The sequence below is a fragment of the Thamnophis sirtalis genome, unplaced genomic scaffold (assembly GCF_051295495.1).
Source record: "Thamnophis sirtalis isolate CommonGarterSnake01/CBP01778 unplaced genomic scaffold, rThaSir2_p1.2 scaffold_7, whole genome shotgun sequence".
NCBI classification, from domain to species: Eukaryota; Metazoa; Chordata; class Lepidosauria; order Squamata; family Natricidae; genus Thamnophis; species Thamnophis sirtalis.
In genome coordinates, this window is record NW_028261387.1 from 42,705,114 (window position 1) to 42,718,559 (window position 13,446).

At 40.6% G+C, this 13,446-nt stretch overlaps 1 protein-coding gene across 5 annotated transcripts in view; it reads right to left on the reverse strand.

Moving 5' to 3' along the window:
- The window catches only part of SZT2 (SZT2 subunit of KICSTOR complex), a 99,897-nt gene that overhangs the window by 841 nt on the left and 85,610 nt on the right, over positions 1 to 13,446 (reverse strand). For all 5 annotated transcript variants that reach the window (XM_087719827.1, XM_087719829.1, XM_087719828.1 and 2 more), the window contains 6 exons: positions 7,764 to 7,977; positions 4,899 to 5,082; positions 2,816 to 2,938; positions 1,749 to 2,238; positions 594 to 710; positions 191 to 259 (listed from right to left, as the gene is read on the reverse strand). In XM_087719827.1, the coding sequence (XP_087575953.1) occupies positions 191 to 259; positions 594 to 710; positions 1,749 to 2,238; positions 2,816 to 2,938; positions 4,899 to 5,082; positions 7,764 to 7,977 (1,197 nt within the window). The remainder of the gene's footprint in view (positions 1 to 190; positions 260 to 593; positions 711 to 1,748; positions 2,239 to 2,815; positions 2,939 to 4,898; positions 5,083 to 7,763; positions 7,978 to 13,446) is intronic.

Sequence of the window (13,446 nt, forward strand, 5' to 3'; positions counted from 1 at the left end):
ACAGAGAAAATTGGAGCTGTCTAAAAGCAGTCCGTCATTCGAATCCAGAAGAAACCCAAAACTCTTGGATTAGCGTCTGCAATTCTGAGTACAATAAATCTCTGGTTAAAACATTCAAGCTGATGGAGTTACTCTAACACTCTATTGCCTCCCCCTTAACCTTCAGGTTTACAGAGGATAAAGCTCTTACTGTTTTTCCTGAATGCGAATCAAGGAATACAAGCACAAAACAGTCCGTGAATTTCTGATTCAGAACAACCTGTAAAGAAAATGCAACAGTGCTGCTTTACAGTCATGACATACAAAGAGGTTCTAGTCAATGGAAGGACAGGGAAATAGAGAATAAGGTTAAGGCATTAGGGAATATCTAGAAAACCTAAACATCAATTTATGTATATACAGTATATACATATACAAACTGGCTAAAACCACATTGTGTACTGTGCTAGAAAAGCAACAAATACAAATTTCATTCTAATAGCGAAAATACTACCAGTTCGTAAGGGTGGATAATCAGGAATTATTTTTGATTGAACTTTAGCAAGCTAATTAGGAAGGTCCAGCAGGGAACAATTCAGCTGGAAATGTCTTACCAGGTACTGGGTACCAGTATCAGCATTCTGGAAATGGCGACAACTCTGTGGGAAACGACTGAGTAGGACTTTGATAAGACTCTGGTACCAGGAGACAGTCATAGTGAGAAAGCAGCTCTGCCAGGGAGAGGAAAAACAGGTAAAGTGAGGGCAGATACTTTGCAGCATGCAGAGAATGCAAAACAGTCAGACAGAGTATGATTTCTGGAATTCTTCCCAGCATTTTTACTAGCAGTGGCCACGTAAAGTGTGTTTCCCCATGTAAGGAAATGTGTGGAGAGGTGTCAGGATGAGTGCATATGTATTGCTATTTTTGTATTTACATTCACTCTGGCTCATTGAAGAAGAGAGGGGAACCTAGCGTGGCCCAAGCCACTGCCTAATTCCTTCCCACATTTTTCTGAAGTATTCTGTCTGTAGCTACTAGATGTATCTATCTAATTTTTGAACTTGGATCTTTTGCTACATGCTTTCTTCTAACATTTAACATTTGGTCCTAGTTTGCTCAGTTTCTGGATGACTATCCTGCTTGTAGCCAGAGTTCTGACTCCTTGCTTTCCAAAGTTTCACTTAATTGGAAAAGGGGTCTTTCTCATTATAGAATTATTAGCATTTTCTTCCCTTCTGAATTTTCTGTAAGGTGAAGTATTGTATGAATACGGACTTTGGAAGCCCAATACGACACCACATTTAAAGCTTTCTCACAGCCCTAGATTAACTTTGGCAGATAGAGTCCTGCAAAGTGAGATGTTAAAACCATGCATTCAGAAATATTCCCAGAATCATAACTAAAATTTTAAGTTTTGTATAAATATATATATTGAACAAAAGCCACCTCACAGTAAAATTCTTACCCTGTTTGTTCTATCTACTTGTTGAACACATTAATTAGCCTATCTGTGGACCTGGCCATCCAAAACTGCATTGCCCCAATCTACCTTTTGACTAACTCAGACCTTCTTAAGCCTATGGGTAAATTTATCCATCCCAAATCCACTGGTGCTCTCTGTCTCTGTTTGTAATGGAGACAGGCCATCAAAATTTCTTACTTTCATATCCTTTCTTGCTCATAGCCTGGTTCTGCCTACTGCTCTTATTGTGAGGCCCAACACAAATGCATACACAGTAGTACCCTGACTGAGTTCAGCCACTTACCAACTGGGGATCAATGTCAGCAATGGACTTCTTATGCACAGCATCCAACAGCTCCTCCAGCTCACTTAGAGACAGCTTGCCCAGCTTAAGCTTGTCGGAAGCCAAAGGCTCCAGCAAGAAGAGCCTCTTCCAGAGGTTGTCCCGGCGACAGTGGCCCTTGGCACATTGTACTGTTGTGCTGAGCTGTTTCTGGGCAGCGGCAACCTCAGAGGCAAGTAATGGAAATAGTGGGGAGGTGTAGAAGAGTCCTGGGCCCACCTTGACTTGGGGGCCACCTGCATAGAACTCGCCATGATCGTCTATCTCCTCCCAAGGATCTGGAACTTCCTTCCGCTGCCGGCTACCCTCTGCTGTCTCCCATGCCGAGGGTCCCAGGACAGGTTCTAGTGCCTCTCGCTGTAGGCGTGGGAGTTTTTTGAAGCGCCGCATGTCTGCTGTTAGTCGAGGGAAGAGCTCCCGTTGGCTTGTCATGATTACATAATATTGCAACCTGGAAAAGGGTAAACAATTGCCATGCCTTTTGCAGATGGCCCCGTTTACCAACAGCCTTATGCAGAACATCCAATAGCAACATTTGAAGAAAGGCGTCTTCCCTGCTCTCTGACTTGTCCATAATCTGTCCAACCCAATAATCTTATGTCAACCCAACAAGGTAGGCCAGATTAAGAAACCAATGCTACATACAATATGTCAGGACTACTTTCATTGCAGTTAGAGATACCATCAGAGTCTTGCAAGCCTGAATGTGCTTTTTCCCTCCCTAATTTTGTGTAAACTAGGGAAAGGCCTGTCTGAGATATTAGTTTCTTGGCTTAGATGTAATCCTGCTTTTCTGACCATTGCTTTAGTAACAGTTCTTTCTCTGGTCCTTCAAGGCCATTCCCTGCACCTTCTGTACCTCATGGCCTTCGCCTGGATAGTTCTGGGCCATCTATCCACTAATGTACTACAGCTAAACTATATCTCTGCTTACCTTTTGTCTAACATTGTAAGCACCCTGTCTTCTAAACTGGAAGCCTGAAAAGTTGTCCAACTTGTTAGTCTTCCCGGCCCGCCTTCACTCTTACCGTAACATGTGTCGGTCTGCCTCGCTCTGGTCTTCAAAGGGCACAGCACTGTGGCACACAAGCAGGGACACATCAAAATCATCATGATGATGCAATCCCTCTGAATCTTTGTAGGAACCAGAACTGTGAACAGAGAGGTGTGGGAATTCTTTCAGTAGTGGAAAAAAAGTAGCTGCAGTTCTTTCCTCCACAATGTTTACTATTAATGGATAGGCTACTATTGCGATAGGCTGCTCAACATAACTAAAAGCAGAAAGACAAGAAATTAACCCTCAACTTGAGTGTTGGTATGCCTTTAGCTCAACTCTAGAACCATGGGTTTTTCCTATAGATATAGGGAATATTTGGGGTTTGTAACTTTATTTGTGCATTGTTCAGCTTGAATTAAAAGACATTCACTAGGAACAGTTCAGTAAGAATGGAGTTACAGAGGAAAAGACTAATTGGAAAATTTTAAGTGAATCTAATGCAAAGGATAAATGAGGAGTGGGGGCCTCTGTTCTGTTGTTATACCTTGAAACCATCCAACTAGCAGGATAAACTTTGTATTTATGTTCTCATGCAGTTGTATCTATTGTTGTGCATACATTAAACTCAGTTATAACATCTTCGAGTGCCAGAAGAGACGTGAGCCTGCTAATATGCTTTGTAAAAGATGACTGGCTTCCCTTCTTGACTCAATCCTGAATAATCAAAATTCTTAATCAGACGTCATTATCATTAATACAAACATTAGCATTTCAAAAGGATGCAAATATTTTATAGACTTATTAGAAGTAGGACGGCATGAGCTACTGCAAAGCATAGTCAGGGAATTATGTGTTAAGGCTTAGGCAACAAAGGAATACAACCATAAAGACTCAGCACTTCAGTTGCTTGACTCACCTATTAGAAATCAAAGCAATTGACAACTTGGAAAAGACTGCCTGGTGCTTTGAAGCGAAAGCTTAAAATGCAGGCAGCAAGAACTGGGCTTTACCCTGTGCCACAACTGGAGGGGGGGGGGCAGAAGGCCTTGTTCTGTTATAAAGAAAGTGGACGAGACAGGTTTTGAACAGAATAAAGCACCCTGCCGGTATTAGACTCCAGCAGAAGCAATAAAGAAGTCAACCAAAAGACAGAAGTAGGAAGAATGTGAGGGTGGAAAGCAATAGCAATCTGAAAATCATGCTGCTCTCCTGGGATTTTCAAAAGGTTCAGAGATTATTAGTTTAGGAAAGGAAGCAAATGTTTTATCTTTCTCTCTCCAGCTATTTGCAATAGTAAACAGACAATGACAGGTTAAACTTTTATTATTTTATACTCACTGAGGACATATCAAATGTAAAATGTAAGGATCAGGATAAAAGCAACCTTCTAAATAAATTATGTTTGGGTTTTTTTTGTTTTTGTTTTTACAAAAACAAGGGTTCTGTTGCTGAAATTGTGGAGGGTGTAAGTAAGATACAGATGTGTCACTTGTAGCATACAATCCCTCTAAAGCTTGGCCATGCTCCTCCCAAAACTCCAGAAATTGATAAGAGTTTTTGAAGTGTCATAAAGTTTCCATTACTCACCAGTAATTTATAATAGTAACAATTTTTCATTTAAATATAAATGAAATCAAATTCTATTTTTGTTTTAGCCCCCCCTCCCCACACTACTTTTGTAAATGTGATTCTAGCATATCACTTAGAAATCAAGTTTATCTTTTTTTGGCCTGCAAAATTTGCGTATTCCTGAATTTATTTACACACACACACACACACACACACACACACACACACACACACACACACAGAGCCAGTTTTACTTTGAGTAAATAATTCTTTAAAATTATGATACATTCATATTATCTCAAATATCTATTTTTTTACCTAGTCAATTAATTCCAAGAAAACCCAAAAATCTACACTGTAAGTTACAGGCATAGCCTTGCCGTTATTGTAGTCGTACTAGGTGCCTGATAAATGTAAAGATAAATTGCCTTTTATACGATTGCACTGGAAAATTCACTGCCCAAACATTGCAGGTTGAATTCTGGTAGCAAATAAGTGATAGCAACTTTTACAAAATCCTTAGGAAGTGCATGAGACTCACACACCTATTCCAAATGGAGACCAGCGCATATTCATTTTGCTCAGAGCTAGGAGTTCCTTTCTTGCTCTCATTGCTAGTTCCTGGCCGGACCATGCGCAGGGGTTTCATATGGTAGGTGCTGGCATGATCAGTTATATAATTATAGAGCTGATGTGCTGTGATGGTGTTGGTAGGTAATACTAGTGTACCTGTTGAAAAAGAGAAGAGATATGGTGGGTTGATTATCAGCATGAAATAAAACTAAAATTAAATATTCCTCCACATCAGGGTGGGGAGGAATCTGTGAAAATGAAAGGCTTCTTATAATCAAAATAATTCTAACCTTCAGAGCGAAGATATTTTGTTTTATATTTTATGTTATGGTTGAAAGAACCATGGTGGCACACTGGTTAAAATGCAGCATTACAGGCTAATTTGTACCCTATGATTATCATTAAGTGTTGTACCTTATGATTCTTGACGAATGTATCTTGTCTTTTTATGTACACTGAGAGCATATGCACCCAATGTTCCCTCTAATTTTTTTTCATTGTGTGCGGAAAAGTATAGTGTTCGAGCAACACATTTTCATGCCTGAGCACCTGAAATTTTTTTAGCCATAATTGCCATCAGAGCAGATGTTGGGAGGGGGGCAAGGAGGAAAATGGTCCCCTCCCTCTCCCTCAGACCCCCAGGAAGGAAGGGAGGGGAGGGGGAGGGAAAGGAAAGAAAATGGGAAACAAGGAAAGGAAAGGAAAAAGGAAAGGAAATAGAAAAGAAGGAAAGGAAAAAGGAAAGGAAATGGGAAAGAAGGAAAGGAAAAAGGAAAGGAAATGGGAAAGAAGAAAGTAAAGGAAAAGAGAAAGGAAAGGAAAAAGAAAAGGAAATGGAAAAGAAGGAAAGAGAAAAAGGAAAGGAGAAAGGAAAGGAAAAGAGAAAGTAAATAGAAAAGGAAAGGAAAAAGGAAAGGAAATGGGAAAGAAGAAAGGAAAGGAAAAGAGAAAGAAAAGGAAAGGAAAAGAGAAAGAAAAGGAAATGGAAAAGAAGGAAAGGAAAAAGGAAAGGAGAAAGGAAAGGAAAAGAAAAGGAAAGGAAAAAGGAAAGGAAATGCGAAAGAAGAAAGGAAAGGAAAAGAGAAAGGAAAGGAAAAAGGAAAGGAAATGGAAAAGAAGGAAAGGAAAAGAAGGAAAGGAAAAGAAGGAAAGGAAAAGAAGGAAAGGAAAAGAAGGAAACGAAAGGAGAAATGAAAGGGAAAGAGAAAGGAATTGGAAAAGAAGGAAAGGAAAAGAGAAAGGAAAGGAGAAAGAAAAGGAAATGGAAAAGAAAGAAAGGAAAAGGAAAAGAAGGAAAGGAAAGGAGAAAGAAAAGGAAATGGAAAAGAAGGAAAGGCAAAGAGAAAGGAAAGGAAAAAGGAAATTAGAAGAATGACAGAAAGGAAAAGGAAAGAGTGGAAAGGATTCGTACTGCTCAAAAATCAAGTCTCAAGATCCCGTGGACCCCTTTGGCTCAGGCATTCCAATTCCACGCTGCTTCCCTCTCTCCTCAAAGCGAAGGGATCACAGAAAAAATGCTGAGCCCAGAACGGGGCTTCAGATGAGGCAATGCCTGAGAAACCCCGGATGTGCAGAGAAACGCAGGCTACAACCAGCAAATCCCGTTTTCCCAAGAACTGACAAAGCCCCAGAGGACCAATGGGAATTCTCCCTTCTGCAGCATCATTGAGTTCAGAAGGGAGGGAAGGGGGATATTTTCAGTCACATTTAAAGACATTAAAAAACACTGCGCTGCAGTTTGAAACTTGTGCGCTGTGTTTTTTTGTTACCTGCACGGCCGCGCACACGCCCAGCTTAGAGGGAATGCTGTATGCACCAAAGAAAAATTCCTTGTATGTCCAATCACACTTGGCCAATAAAGAATTTTATTCTATCTATTCTATTCTATCTAATTCAGCCAACTGCCGGCAGTTCGGGTCTCACAGGCTCAAGGTTGACTCAGTCTTCCATCCTTTCGAGGTCAGTAAAATGACCCAGATTGTTGGGGGCAATATGCTGACTCTGTAAACCGCTTAAGGAGCGCTGCAAAGCACTATGAAGTGGTATATAAGTTTAAGTGCTATTGCTATGTCGTCATTTACACACCTGCTTTTTTTGTATTCTTTAATTAGATGTGACAACAATGCAGTTGCTCCTATTGCTTGTTTCTTAGCTATCTTTTGTAGGGATTTGTAAGAGAGTGCCTCCCAGATTTCTTGTACCACCTGAATTTTATATAAACTCTATTGTTTTATTTAAAAAATGATTTGATGGAAAACGAGCAGGATGCAAAGAAATCACCAGTCTTCAACGTAATTCTGAAGTGTAAACCCATTAGGTTGTCTTATAAGTGAAACTTTTGGATGGCTACATTGTTTAGAATTGTTCTTACTTGCCATGGAAAAGCCAACATAGAAGTTGCTGGAAATATTCTGCAGGATTAATAGTACACTGAGCAACCTCAATGTACTTTTTGTGACTAAAGAGCCTTGGTCTTTTAATACAAATGAGAGATGATACTACAAGATATAAGGGCAACTATAAATTTTTTATATATTGGTGTAGCCCTGCTCATATAATATATTGATTTATGCAAAATTACTTTAGAAAATAATTACCTGGAAATGAGACATGAAATAAACCTGGATTGTTTCTTATCCATTTGTAAACTGTCTTTAGACAATTGGCTAAAAAGACAGTGCATCACAAAACATAAATGGCAATAAAAATATTGATAATGCCCTTGTGATACTCCACCCATTTCCCCTGAGCTGTAAACCTGCAAAGTGACACAGAGCTATTCAGATGGGCCTGTCCCTTCTGAAAGATCTCCCCAAACACTCTGCTGGAATCCTCACCCTGAAATATGTGGTTGCGTCCAAACTTGGGGATGTCAGGATGTTGGGTGATGAAGTCTTCCAGGAAGCTTGTGAGGTGATAACCTTGCCGTAATGCCATGTGAGATCCAAGTAGATACTGATGTACAATACGCAGGTGAAAATCATAACTGAATGAATGCACGTGCATAAGATCACGTACTTTGTCGCACTCCTCTGTGAAGAGCATGGAAAGCTGAGGAGAGAGCAATCGGAAGTGAGAGCCTAGCAAAAACCACATATCATCAAATGTTTGGGTGCAATGGATCCAAACAGTATTGAGAAAGGTATAATGATGGAAGATACCCGAGTGAATACTCATTTCATTACTAAGCTAAGCAACATAATCATTATAGAAATGTGTTTTGAACAGAAAGTAGTTTGATCAGTAGTCCTAGTATACTGAATTCTGGGGCTGAAATGCAAGGTAAGATTGTGTGCTTTTGCTCATCTACCAACAGAAACTTCTGGGATTCAAACTGTTCAATCTTTATCCAGCCAGTAATCTAGTTTGGTTCAGAAATTGCCCATTTTGCAATTTGTACAGACAAATTATGCTTGGGAAAAATATCTACAATGTAAGTAGAAATTCTCAATAATCATAAAGGATACAAACCCCCTTTGCAGCCAGGCACAGCGCCATTCACTCACCTAGTGGTATCGCCAAGCCGCGTGAGCGCCTGTTCGCCACCACCTGGCTCCCCTGGCTTGGCGCCTTCCAAATGCCAGTGAATGGCGCTCTGCATGGCTGGAGAGGGGGGTTGTGCAAGCGGGTGGTCCGCTCTCGCTCATCCGCCGCCCACCCTCAGGATGCATGGCCCAGCTCTCATTACAGAGCCAGGGCACCTCTGCTGCCACCCCAGCCTGTTTTTTTCCACGGCTTCCAACCCGAGTCTTTTGGCAGTGGCCACTCTGGGCGCATGCTCTATGGTTGTCGTACAACCTTGGCACTTTTGGGATACTGCTAGGTTGGTGAATGGCACTCTGCCTGGCCGGAGGTGGAGGGTTGTCCAGGGGGCTTATATGCGGGGGGAGGAGGCTTATATTTTTGCCCACAAGAAAAATGTGGCATGACTGTATTATGAGAACATGTCGTATTTTCGGGGAAACACGGTACCAAGTAATATACCAGAAGGAACATTTTAACTAATCACAGCAGTGGTTGAAGCAACAGAAGGTTTAAACTGTCAAAGATAACAAGCGTATGAGGACCTAGTCGTATCTCAAATGCGCATATAACAAATTTTATATGAGGGTGAGAGGGAAAGCATGTTGGGAGTTGCTGGCTTGATTTAATTCATCAGGAAAATATTAATAACAGTAGGTGCCACTGTTAGGAAAACAGAAATGATCTAGGGATCTGCCTTTTCTCAAGATGAACAAATTGTGAATAGAGAAGGTTGTGAACAGATTCAACTAATAAGTACAGCTTCCCCAAATGCAAATGGGCATTTGCATTTCACAAAATGCAAGTGATGTCATCATTACATCTTTTAAAATTACTCTTCACTACTTAAAACATTCCAATTTAAAACAATTATAGTGTAGTTTCTTTTATAAAGAGGACCAACCTCTGAATTTTTGACTGGAAGGATAATTTTGAAATTGGGCAGGTAGAAGGCAGCAGCTCCTAAATGCTCAGAAAATTTAAGTAATTTTTCACATACTTTTCTGTTCTTTTTATGGTTCTCAATCCCAACTCCTACAATTAATGTTCGATGAGTGCCATTCCTCTTCCTCCTCTATCCCAAATTTACTACCAAAACTAAGAAAAAAATCATTGCAACATGGATCTGGTAAAAATATTTACTAGATTATACAGTTTTATATTTATTTGGTTTCCTCAATATCCCAGGAATAGGTTACATTTAGTTTCAAATTAAAAAAAAATGTCAGTTTCTGACTGGCAATTAATGAGCAGATTCAAAGATGGAAACCTTTACTTGGGAACAGGAAAGTCTGTCTACATCAGTGGTTCCCAACCTTTTTTTTTGCCTAAGCATCCTGATCCCCCCTCCCCCCGGGGTAACATATAATTCTTACTTTACTCAAAAAGTGAATTCTAAAAGGCCATTAACTTGGTTTAAAAAAGGTTCAAATTTCCCCCATTAAAAATCAAATTGCTCCCCTGTGGGGTGTGGTCTCCACATTGAGAACCACTGGTCTAGATAGTATTGGGCCAATTCCTCAGTCATTAGCTATGGTAGTTGAGACTCATGAAACTGGCATCCAATAAGAACTGGAGAATCCAAGGTCCACCCATCAATAAAAAGGAACTTGCAAAAATATTTTTTTCACATTTTGATGCAGTGGACACAACACAATATAAACATTCATTATTTTTGGGATCTGAAGGAAGGAATGTCACTCAGTCGGATCTATAACTGTGCTCACACTATTCTGGCAGACCAACTTCCCCAGTGCAGTAGGAGACCTTGTATAACCAGGTGTAGACATGACCAAACAAAAAACCAACCCGAAGGAGGAATCGCATCCTGTAAAACTCAGTCCACGCCTGCACCTAATGAGATAATGAGAGGTGGTCTGTAACTCTGCGGATCACTGGTACAGATTTTTTTTTCCCCCAGCAAAAATCACAGCATAATAGAGGAACCAAGATGCAACTGAGATACACTCCATTCTGGAAATCAAAGCTAAGGACTACTGAACAGATTGTCAGCATAACATAATAGGAGAAAAAAACACCTGCATTTATAAAAGTTAGAGAAACTCTGCAGCAACAAATCAAGTTTGCAGCATGCTTAATGGTGGAGAGGTCAATATCATGGAATCCCGACAGAATGTAGGGAACAGGAATTTTAAAAATAGTGAGATATGGGAGGATGCTCCCTCAAGCTCTGCTGTGTTTTTTCATTGTGGAGGGGGTATTCCTGGGAGGCAAGAGCAAAGGGTGCCAAGAGTATATATCCCAGCTGGGTCAAAGTCTGCAAATCATCACAGTTAACCTAGCTAAAGCAACTAATATACAACAGCAGCAATAGAGGAAACTGCCGGAGGTAGATTTTATGCATTTTAGTGAAAATGGCAAAGGCACAATTTCATACTGTGAGGGAGATGGCAAACCATTTTATTTTATCATAAAACCATGTGGATGCATAACCTAAGTGAATTAATGATATAGTGCTGCTTGACAGACCTCTCCGGTTGGATGGTGCTTAACATGGAGCCGATGATCAACAATTAGGCAATTACAAAACTGAAAAACAATTACTAATGTTTATGATGTGGCTATACTGAAGCCTTCCAGATGCCTATCTGCTCATATTGCCATACAGGGAATCTAAAGCTGAAAAGAAAATTACAGTAGGCACATGGAAGATAAGAAGCAAGAACAGTGAAAAATAAAATGAATTGATTACACATTAATATCTTAGACATCAGTGAATAGAAATGGATTGGAATTTTGACTCTTTCATACTGTTTGCTACTCAATACAGAAAAAACAAGGAAAGAGTAGCACGGATTTCATTTTTCAGGATGGTTATAGCAACAAGAGTTAATGGACACAATGCCATCAATGATCAAATAATATCAGTGAGACTTTGCAGACAACTCTTTTACATAACAATTATCCACATTTATGCCCTAACCACTGATACAGAATTTTTATTATTTTATTATCTGGGTTTTATGATCAAGTTCAATAAAAATCAACAAAACATGAAAGCAAGATATGCTGCTTTTGGCTGCAAGGAGGAGGAAAATGTATAACCTAGGAACAGAAATGAAGCAGGAGGATGACTTATTCGTTGGTAAACAAAACAATGCCTATATACATCATTAGCAGATGATTTGTACAGAAATCAATTCACTATATTATCATACAAATAGGTGGAAGACCTCAATAACAACAGTCAAGGTATGGCTAAGAATTGAAATGGCTCATGTACAAGTTGAAGTGGAAGAAGTATCCCACCAGTTTCCACAATATGAACTTGAGCAACTGCCCACCATTTTCGCTGAGAACACTAGGAATCCCTTTGAAGTCCTTTGAACCTCATTGGCAGGCAACCGGAAGAACTGTGGAATTAAATCAAGTAACTTGTTTAGGATGAATGTGAAAAGAGACTGCCAAAAACCAAGAAACAGAAGAAAGCAAACTAGAATGTCAAAACAAATGGTGACATCACCAAGAAAAGACAAACTGAAGCCAAGAAAGAGAACGATCTCAAGAAGGAACTTCAAGAATTTCAGAGATCTGTCAGAAGATAAAAGAAGCAATGCAATGACATTGATAAAGACACCGAAAAATGGAAACAGACATGGAACAAAGGTACTCCTCCTAAATATTTCCAAAATTAAGAGGAGGTTCTAATCTTGGACTTGTCTACTAAAGGATGCCAACAGACAGATAATGATTATTCAAAAAGGATCAAATAAATTATTTTTCCACACTTCCTCCACTGTACAGTAGAGATGTCAACAGCTAAGTTACCTCAGAATATATTCCTGTTTATAAAAATCCCTACTACTAGAAGATGAACTCAGATCAACATTCCAGTCATAGCTAAGTCAGAAAACTAGGAATTGATGGAAAATCTATAGAAATATGAGAAGCAACAGAAAAAAGAATCAGTAAATGTTTTAACAGGACCATGTCAACAAATCTAGAGAATGACACACTGACCATAAAGTAAATGGAGTCAATATACACAATAGCAAAGAAAAAAGGCAGAAAGACCTGCCTTTTACCTGAACAGTCGTTCTCAGTACTTACCTGAACAGTCGTTCTCGATGCACTGCGTGAGAATCTAAAGGAATGGGTTAATATCGGTCTGCTTGCCTAGAGACTGAATTGAATAAACGTGGCCATGCCTCCCCTTTTCACTCAGCTCCTCAGTTTTTCAATGGAAGCCATGGCTGTTTCGAGAGATGAAAGCACATGAGATGCCCTCCTAGCCTCGAAACCTCCCTGTCCCTACTACCCTGGACCAAGGCACAAAAAGGGCGAGGTTGGATTCTCACGCAGCACACGGAGAATGACTGTTCAGGTAAGTACAACGGTCTTTCTCCAGTGCGCTGCTTTGAGAATCCAAAGGAATGGGATATGCCTGAGCATACTGACCTAAGGGTGGGTGGATGACCGGTCAAGGGAGCCAGAGTCCGAGTGAACTGCTTGCAGTACCTGACGTCCAAGGGCTGCTTCAGCCGAAGCATATATGTCCAGTTTGTAGTGTTTAATGAAGGGCAATGGAAATGACCATGTCGCCGCCCTACAAATCTCCTCCACAGAGGCTTGAGTGGCACAGGCTGTGGTGGTGGCCGCACTGCGTGTTGAGTGGGCTGTAATGTGAGAGGATGCTGGGCGGCCCTGCACTTCATATGCCTTGGCGATACAGGCCTTTAGCCACTGTCCAATAGTTGTGGAGGATACCTTCTGCCCCATGGATCCAGGAAGGAAGGTGACAAAGAGGGCTTCCGATCATCGAAAAGACAGTGTGTGTTTGATGTAGCGTCGGAGAGCCCATCACATGTCGAGATGATGCCACTTTCGCTTACTTACCCAACAGCCTCAGTGCCGCCTGCGCCTGTGCAATTCAAAGCGCCATCCAAAATGGCGGCTCTGCGTGTTTTAGCTGGAGAAAACAGGCAGCAGCGGGAGGATGGCGAATCAAGCCTCCAAGCACAACAAGAGGGGCTCAAG